Genomic DNA, 9,408 nt, shown 5'->3' with positions numbered 1-9,408 from the left:
AAAAAGTGCTGGGGGCAGCAGTGGTGGTGTGGGCTCATCTCACGAGCAAAAAGAGCTGTGGTGATAATGGAAGTCCTTGGGGAAAGAGATGGGAGGCGGGACTTGGTGTTGCTTTGGCTCTTGGTGCTGTGCTGGCCTTGCTTCCTGGTGTCCCGGCTTTGTGGGTACATTTCCAGCAGCTTCTGCCCCAGCGAGGCCAGGAGGGTGATGGGCAGCAGGTGCAACTGGGAGCCCCAGGCTCTGTGCTCCCCTTCAGTGCCTCGTGCCTCTGGTGGGACAGAGCTGGGCACAGCTCCTCTGCCAGGCTCTGCTGCCCTGGCTGCAGCATGCGGGGACCGTTCTCAGCTTTGCAAAGGATTTGGGGAAGTTGCCATTTATAGAAGATGCTGGGATGTTCAAAAGGGAGATCCAGGGCAGGGTGGAAGGTGGCAGCTCTGCTCCCTGCCAGGGCACAGCCAGCATTCTGGTGCTGGGAGGATGCCCAGGCCACCACCACAGGCCTCAGCTCCTGGGCCAGCCCAGAGATTGCCCATCTGTGACCTCTCAGTGGTTTGGTGGGGCTGCCATGGATCCTCTGGTGTTCCTGAGCTGCTGCTCTTTGCTGTCCTCTGCCCATCACACTGTGTCCTTTGAAGCTGGCCTGGCTGCCTCCTCCCACCTCCCTGGGTCGTGGCAGAGCCAGAACCTCCTGAAGTGGGTTGCACAGATTGATCTGATCGCTCTGCCTGTGCGTCTTGGCTCTGGCACCACGTTCCTCTTCACCCCCAGGCAGGAGCCTTCCCAGTGTCTGCAGAAGAAACAAAGGTGTGATGTTCTTGCCTCACACAGCATGGTGGCAAGGGTGAATTAATTACTGTTTGCAGAGAGGTGGGAAGAAGCGCTGGGGGGAGATGTGGTGGAGGTTCTGCATGTTCTCCACATCTGGTCCCAATCCTGCTGTGTCCTGTGCTCTTCACCTGTAATGAAGGGGACCAGGAGTGCTGTAACACCAGGTCTGAGGCCAGGAGATGCTGCAGAGCTGGGGAGGAGGAAGGACAGTGCATTTCTGCAGCAGGTAGCATGCTCCAGAAGGCTGAGGACAAGGCATCAGCTGCAGGGGCTGTGAGGAGCAGGGTCTTCCTGGTTCATGCCATCAAAGGCTCCTCCAGAAATCTGTGCTTCCTCTTTACTGGGTTTGCATAACTGGGAGCTGGGCACTGCAAGCACAGGGTTCCATGGGCAACTGGAGAAGTTGGCCAAGGTGATCAACTGCCTTTGTCCTCATGGAAGCCACTTTATGTGCAAGCAGGTGCTGGGAATCAGCAAGAGGATGAGCTGTGCTGGGTCTCTTGTGTCTTGCCTTGGTCGCAGCAGGAGCAGAGGCTGGAGGGGCACGTCCCAGCCCTGATCCACCTGCAAAGTCCTGCTTGGTGGTGCTAAGAGAGGAAGGTCAGGGAGAGCAGTTACCTTTCCTGGGGTGCCACCTCCATCACATCATCCCAGGGAGAATCCCCTGGGATTCTGTTTCTGGCACCCTCTGTCAGTGTCACCTCTGCAGGCAGAGCTGGGCGGTGGCGTCAGGGGCTGCGACTGCTGGAGAACACCCAGAATGAGGTGTTTGTGTGGCTGTGGGTTGTCCTGATGAGCTTGTGACACTGGGGACTCTGAGCTCTGGCAAAGAGCCGTAATGTAGAGACTGAGCCACTCCTGGGCTCTGGTGGGGCTGCCCTACCCTACTTTTGGAGGTGTTTAATTTTGGATCTCAAAAAATGCTTTTAAAGCCACATCACAGGATCACAGCATGTCAGGGGTTGGAAGGGACCTCTGAAGATCATCCAGTCCAACCGCCCTGCCAGATCAGGACCAAAAGTAGGGCAGATCCCTCAGAAAGGCATCCAGACAGGGCTGGAAAGTCTCCAGAGAAGGAGACTCCACAGCCTCTCTGGGCAGCCTGTCCCAGGGCTCTGTCACCCTCACACCAAAGAAGTTCATCCTCATGTTCAGGTGGAACTTCCTGGGCTCCAGTTTGAGCAGTTATAGACTTGTAGCAAAGTCTGGCAGCTTGTTTTCCTCCTCCCTTGTCATTAGCTCTGCTCACCAGCCCTTGGCAAGGAAAAACATGGGCATGTCAACCACTGCCACCAAGGCCCTTGAGAAGGGACCCCAGCTGTTTCACTGGGAGCGTTTGTTCCGCGCGATGCCAGCGCTGCTGGCTCTGCCTGGGAAGGCTCCCGGAGCTCTGCAAGAGCTTTACCATAAGGTAAAAGCCTGGTTGGGATTGACATGAGTTACAGAGGTACCTGATGACCTGGAGGTGTTCCAAAGCCCTGTAGATGTGCTGAGGGACATGGTTTAGTTTAGCGCTGGACTCAGTAGAGGTGGGTTAATGGTTGGACTCGATGATCTTAAAGGTCTTTTCCAACTAGAACAATTCTGTGATGCTGTGACCCAGCAATGGGGGACAAGGACATGCCTGTGGTGGGGCTTGCTGGTGATGCCAGGTGGCCCCATGTCCTCTCCACAGCCTCTGCCTGGCCTGGCCACGTTCTGGCAGGTTGGGATGGACCAGTTTCAGAAGGATGAAGTCATGTGGGATGATGTTTTCACAGTGGGCTTGGGTGGGAGCTTGTGGAGACTCATCTTCAAGGCCAGACTGGATGGGGCTTGGATCAGTCTGATCTAGTGAGGTGATCAACTGCCTTTGTCCTCATGGAAGCCACTTTATGTGCAAGCAGGTGCTGGGAATCAGCAAGAGGATGAGCTGTGCTGGGTCTCTTGTGTCTTGCCTTGGTCGCAGCTGGAGGGGCACGTCCCAGCCCTGATCCACCTGCAAAGTCCTGCTTGGTGGTGCTAAGAGAGGAAGGTCAGGGAGAGCAGTTACCTTTCCTGGGGTGCCACCTCCATCACATCATCCCAGGGAGAATCCCCTGGGATTCTGTTTCTGGCACCCTCTGTCAGTGTCACCTCTGCAGGCAGAGCTGGGCGGTGGCGTCAGGGGCTGCGACTGCTGGAGAACACCCAGAATGAGGTGTTTGTGTGGCTGTGGGTTGTCCTGATGAGCTTGTGACACTGGGGACTCTGAGCTCTGGCAAAGAGCCGTAATGTAGAGACTGAGCCACTCCTGGGCTCTGGTGGGGCTGCCCTACCCTACTTTTGGAGGTGTTTAATTTTGGATCTCAAAAAATGCTTTTAAAGCCACATCACAGGATCACAGCATGTCAGGGGTTGGAAGGGACCTCTGAAGATCATCCAGTCCAACCGCCCTGCCAGATCAGGACCAAAAGTAGGGCAGATCCCTCAGAAAGGCATCCAGACAGGGCTGGAAAGTCTCCAGAGAAGGAGACTCCACAGCCTCTCTGGGCAGCCTGTCCCAGGGCTCTGTCACCCTCACACCAAAGAAGTTCATCCTCATGTTCAGGTGGAACTTCCTGGGCTCCGGTTTGAGCAGTTATAGACTTGTAGCAAAGTCTGGCAGCTTGTTTTCCTCCTCCCTTGTCATTAGCTCTGCTCACCAGCCCTTGGCAAGGAAAAACATGGGCATGTCAACCACTGCCACCAAGGCCCTTGAGAAGGGACCCCAGCTGTTTCAATGGGAGCGTTTGTTCCGCGCGATGCCAGCGCTGCTGGCTCTGCCTGGGAAGGCTCCCGGAGCTCTGCAAGAGCTTTACCATAAGGTAAAAGCCTGGTTGGGATTGACATGAGTTACAGAGGTACCTGATGACCTGGAGGTGTTCCAAAGCCCTGTAGATGTGCTGAGGGACATGGTTTAGTTTAGCGCTGGACTCAGTAGAGGTGGGTTAATGGTTGGACTCGATGATCTTAAAGGTCTTTTCCAACTAGAACAATTCTGTGATGCTGTGACCCAGCAATGGGGGACAAGGACATGCCTGTGGTGGGGCTTGCTGGTGATGCCAGGTGGCCCCATGTCCTCTCCACAGCCTCTGCCTGGCCTGGCCACGTTCTGGCAGGTTGGGATGGACCAGTTTCAGAAGGATGAAGTCATGTGGGATGATGTTTTCACAGTGGGCTTGGGTGGGAGCTTGTGGAGACTCATCTTCAAGGCCAGATTGGATGGGGCTTGGATCAATCTGATCTAGTGGAAGGTGTCCCTGCCTATGGCAGAGAGGCTGGGACTAGATGAGCTTTAAGGCCGTTCCAACTCAAACCAGTCTGAGTCTATGATCTGAAATGTCTCTTACTGGATCATTCCTCCAGTTGCAGGTTTGGTTTGTGGTTTGACTACGTCTGGGAATTGGGGGACTTTGGGGGTTTGGCCTTAGGTTGTCAGCATCTCCCTGAGCAGGAGCAGATTCAGCTCAGCTACCTCTTGGGTGTGGGGATGTGCTGGAGAAGGGGGTTGTGCTGCTGGGAGGTTGTGTCTCCCTGGTTCCTGGTGTTGCAGCTGGTAGATCTCTCTGCCATGTGGCTTCTACCAAATCCCAGTCCTGGGAGGCTGCCCCATCCTCCTGGTCAGGGCTTTTAGAACCTGCTGCCTGGGAGTCCCCAGGGTGGCTTAGGTGGGGTTGGGGGCTTGGGACAGCAGCAGGACAGGTTGGTCCCTGGTGGGACCATGGTGCCATCCCAGCTCTGCTCCCCAGTCCAAGAGCACCCACCAGCACGTGGTGCCAGCAGAGGCTCTGCACAGTGCCCGGGTCCTGCTGCAGATTCCAGCCTGTGGCCCCAGGCAAGCAGCTTCGCGGGCTGATTCCTCCTTTTCTGTGATGTTTCCCCTGCAGCCCCACTGCCCCAACCCTCTTCTTTTACACCAGGATTGGATAACAGAGCCCTGACCTGTGGTGTCTTCTGGCAGCCGCAGGTCCCTCCTGCCCTGCTGGTTTGAGGAGGGGGGAGCGGGCCCAGGGGGGCACCCTGTGCCTCAAGGTTTCTGGCTGTGCCCCTACGAAGGGTTTGTGAGGAGCAGCCTGGAAAAGCTCTCCCTCCGTTTTGTGCTGCTGTGGCAGCAGTTTGGTCCCAGCAGGGGTGAGGAGGAGCCCTGCTGGGCCTTGTCCCATGGACTGATGGCTCCTGAGCAGCTCCTGGTGCAGCTCCTGGTACAGCTCCTGGTACCTTGGGATCTTGAACTTGCCTCTTCCTGCTGCCAGGGTGAATTTCAGACCTTGGGTGTGAGGCTGGAATCCACAGGAGGCACCAGCACAGCCCCTGGTGGCCCCCAGCCTGGCACCCTTGCCCACTCCCACTGTGCTGGTCCCAGGGGAGCAAGGTACCAGGATAAATGGGAGGGAAAGGTGGGAGCTGCGGGCACCTCACTCCAGACAGCCCGGAGGAGCTGGCACATGGTTAAACATGAACTTCACCTCGGATGGGTGCTGGTTCTGCCCTTCCCCAGGGACTGGGCTTTCTCCACCATATGCCCCAGCCATAAATACACCTTCCAGTTGTTGTCCTAAGTTAGGAAAAGCCTGGACAAACCCTTCTCCTCCCACATTCCTCCTCCACATGTCCCTGCAGCCTCTCAGCAGCTTTTCCAGCTCTGGGGACCAGGGCAGCTCTGTGCCATTCCCAGTCTGGCTGAGCCTGGCCAGTCACCCCAGGGCTTGAATTTGGGGTCATCCTGCTGCTCCCAAGCCAAGAGTGAATCCTTGGGGCAATGCAAGGCAGGAAGAACATTTATTTGATTGCAACAAGTGCTTGGAGGTGGCCTTCTGATGCTTTCAGCCTGTCTTCTATAAAATCCAGAGGGAGGGAGATACCAGCAGGTCTCCTGCCTCCCACCTCCATCTGGCTGCTTCTCTGCCTACTCCCCTGCTAGATTCCCCTCCAACCTGCCTTTCTCAATCCTGGGATCTCTGTAGGCAGCAGGTAGGACCTACCTGGAGCTGCCAGCACCCCAGGGCAGCCTGGAGCCAGGCAGGGGCCATGCTGGGTGGTGCAAGCTGCTTCCAGGGGTTTGTGGAGGAACTATCTGGAGGGGCTGGTGTCATCACCCATTGGCTCCCTGGATGTGGCTGTTGAAAGGGTTTAGTGCCACTGAAGGGCCAGGCTGTGACACCCAGGACAGCTGCTGCTCACTTAGACAGTTCTTGTTATTTCTGAAGCTTAGTGCCATGTGCTTGGGTCTCCAGGAGTCATAGAATCACAGACTGGTTAGGGTTGGAAGGGACCTTAAAACTCATCCAGTCCCACCCCCTGCATGGGCAGGGACACCTCCCACCAGCCCAGGTTGCTCCAAGCCCCATCCAGCCTGCCCTTCAACACTGCCAGGGATGGGGCAGCCACAGCTTCCCTGGGCAACCTGGGCCAGGCTCTCACCACCCTCACACTCCAAAATCCCCTCCTCATGTCTCACCTCAATCTCCCTCTGCCACTTTTCATCCATCCCCCCTTGTCCTCTCCCTCCCTGCCCTTGTCCCAAGTCCCTCCCCAGCTTTCCTGGAGCCCCTTCAGGCACTGGAAGCTGCTCTAAGGTCTCCGTGGAGCCTTCTCTTCTCCAGGCTGAACACCCCAACTCTCCCAGCCTGGCTCCTGAGCAGACCTGCTCCAGCCCTCTCATCATCTCCGTGGCCTCCTCTGGCTTTGCTCCAGGTTCTTCTTGTGTTTGGGATCCCAGAACTGGCCCCAGCCCTGCAGGGGATCTCACCAGAGCAGAAGGGCAGGATGCACAACCCCTGTTTGTGCTCTGCTCTCCAGCTGGGCAGCACAGGTGGGTTTACCTGCTTGGGACTGACCTGCCCAAGCATTCTCCAGCCCAGCCCTGGCTGAGTCCCTTCAACCATGTGGAGCTCTCCCTATTCCAGCCCTGCAGATGGAAGAGCAGCCCAGCCCTTCCTCAGGGGGTGTCGGGGAGTGTCCCGGCCCTGCCGCGTGGGGCTGTTCAGGGATGTTGATCAATGTGCATCTGCAGCAGCAGCGCTGGCAGGGAACCAGGACAAGGCTCTGGTGGCAGCCTGGACCCCTGCAGGCTCCCAGCTGGACAGGTTGGATTGATGGGCCAAGGCCAATTGTATGAGGTTCAACAAGGCCACGTTCCGGGTCCTGCCCTTTGGTCACAACAACCCCAGGCAAAGCTGCAGGCTTGGGAGTGAGTAGTTGGAAAGCTCTCTGGTGGAGAAAGGACCCAAGGGTGCTGGTTAAGAGCCAGATGAACATGAGCCAGCGTGTGCCCAGGTGGCCAAGAAGGCCACCAGCATCCTGGCCTGCAGCAGAAATAGTGTGACCAGCAGGAGTAGAGAGGTGATTGTGCCCTGCACTGGTGATGCTGCACCTCGATCACTGGGGTCAGTTCTGGGCCCCTCAGCTCCTGAAGGATGTAGAGTTGCTGGAATATGTCCAGAGGAGCTACCAAGCTGGGGAAAGGTCTGGAGAGCAAGTCCTATGAGGAGAGGCTGAGGGGAGATCTCATTGCTCTCTGCAACTGCCTGAAAGGAGGTGGCAGGGAGGTGGGAGTTGGGCTCCTCTCTCAAGTGAGTAATGACAGGACCAGAGGAAATGGCCTGAAGCTGCACCAGGGGAGGTTTAGCCTGGAGATTAGAAGGAATTTCTTTACCAAAGGAGTGGTTGGACAGTGGAACAGGCTGCCCAGGGAGGTGGTGGAGTCACCATTCCTGAAGTGTTTAAAAGAAATAGAGATGTGGTGCTGAGGGACATGATTGAAGCACGGAATGGGTAGATGAGGTTATGGTTGGTGGATTTAGGTTGTGGTTGCACTTGATGGTCTTTAAGATCCTTTCCAACCAGGATGATTCTGTGGCTTTATGACTTTCCTTTGGGTGCCCCACAAAGCTAGGGGGGTGCATGGGAAGTGGGAGGCAGGAAATCATTAGCCTTGTGTGGAGCTGGGGGTGCCCAGCAGGCCGAGCGATGCAGTTGGTGCTCATGTTCAGGGAAGTTCAGGACCCAGCAGGTCCAGTAAGCAGGGCTGGGGCTCCTGGGAGTGGTGCTGAGTCTGCTGCACCTCAACCAGAGCAGAGACCAGTCCTGGAAAAGGAGCAGGAGCCTTTGCTGGGCAGGCACTACAGGGACTTGCAGCTGGAGCCCAGTGCCCCCAGTGAAGTCCCTGGTCTCCTGGTCCCAGCCTGGCCCCTGCCTGCTCAGTGGTGTTCCTGGTGTGAGACAAGCAGGTCCTCCCAGAATGGGAAGAGCTGGTACCCCCTGAGCACCCCTGGCCCATCTGGCCAGGGCACATCCTCCTCTCTGCTCTGGTCCCTGGGGACAGGGAGCAGGGGGGGTCTCTGCCCCAGCTCCCCTGTTCCTCTAGGTCATAACTGCTATAGAGTCAGGGTTGTGTCCCGGGTTTGGCTGCTGGTTGAGAGGTGTCCACACACCCGCAGGGTCCAAACAAGCCTTTTCCTTCCCTTCCATCTTCAGTGTCTTTCCTTACCCCTCCCCAAACACCTTTTGGGTGAACCTGGCTGCCCGTGCCCTCAAGGACCCAGAGGTGCCCCCATGGCTGCTGGTCCCAACCCCTCTGTGCTCACGTGTCCCCAGCTCCTGATCCCCACAGTGGTGTGGAGGAGGTGGTGGCAGAGCCTTCTTCTGTGCCTGGGGCCTGGAGAGTCTTGGACAAGCCAGTGCAACCCCCATGACTGAGCTGTCACGTCACCCCCCCCCGGCTGCCTTTGGGGTGGGGGGGACCCCTTTGCCCCAGGACGTGTGTGCTGCACCTGCAGAACCACAGGGATCTGCTGGTTCCTGCTGGTTCCTGCATCTGCACCTCCCGCCCTGGGCGAGCAGAGCGTCCCCACAAGGTTTCTGTTTTGACGGATGATTTTTTATTTCCTTCTGGCTCCGCAGGCTGCAAAATCAAAGCCCTACGTGCCAAGACCAACACGTACATCAAGACGCCGGTCAGGGGCGAGGAGCCCGTCTTCATCGTGACCGGGAGGAAGGAGGATGTGGAGATGGCAAAGAGGGAGATCCTCTCGGCCGCCGAGCACTTCTCCATGATCCGGGCGACGCGCAACAAAGTGAACGGGCTGACGGGAGCGATGCAGGGACCCCCCAACCTGCCGGGACAGACCACCATCCAGGTGAGGGTCCCGTACCGGGTGGTGGGGCTGGTGGTGGGGCCCAAAGGAGCCACCATCAAGCGGATCCAGCAGCAGACTCACACCTACATCGTGACGCCCAGCCGGGACAAGGAGCCCGTCTTTGAGGTGACGGGCATGCCCGAGAACGTGGACCGGGCGCGGGAGGAGATCGAGGCACACATCACCATGCGGACAGGCTCCTTCATCGACGTCAATGCCGACAATGACTTCCACTCCAATGGCACTGACGTCTGCCTGGACCTGCAGGGCAGCACATCCAGCCTGTGGGCCAAGGCCCCCCACCCTGCCCGCCGCCCCGCGGGCGCCCTGCGCAACGACAGCCTGAGCTCGCTGGGCAGCACCTCCACCGAGTCCTTCTACAGTGGGCGGGTGCCCGACGCCAGCCCCACCCGCCCCTACAGCACCAGCAGCGGCCTCACCC

General features: G+C 57.7%; 1 protein-coding gene across 1 annotated transcript in view; it reads left to right on the top strand.

Annotated features, from left to right (window-relative positions):
* Positions 1–3,590: 3,590 nt before the first annotated feature.
* MEX3D (mex-3 RNA binding family member D) overlaps positions 3,591–9,408 on the top strand; it is a 6,927-nt gene continuing 1,109 nt past the window's right edge. Inside the window, exons 1-3 of the mRNA XM_010003427.1 lie at positions 3,591–3,653; positions 3,918–4,011; positions 8,731–9,399. Of these exons, the coding sequence (XP_010001729.1) occupies positions 3,591–3,653; positions 3,918–4,011; positions 8,731–9,399 (826 nt within the window). The remainder of the gene's footprint in view (positions 3,654–3,917; positions 4,012–8,730; positions 9,400–9,408) is intronic.

The sequence above is a fragment of the Chaetura pelagica genome, unplaced genomic scaffold (genome assembly GCF_000747805.2).
Source record: "Chaetura pelagica isolate M959 unplaced genomic scaffold, ChaPel_1.0 scaffold498, whole genome shotgun sequence".
NCBI classification, from domain to species: Eukaryota; Metazoa; Chordata; class Aves; order Apodiformes; family Apodidae; genus Chaetura; species Chaetura pelagica.
Note: the sequence above shows the minus strand (reverse complement) of the source record. Positions and strands in the feature narration are given on the sequence as shown.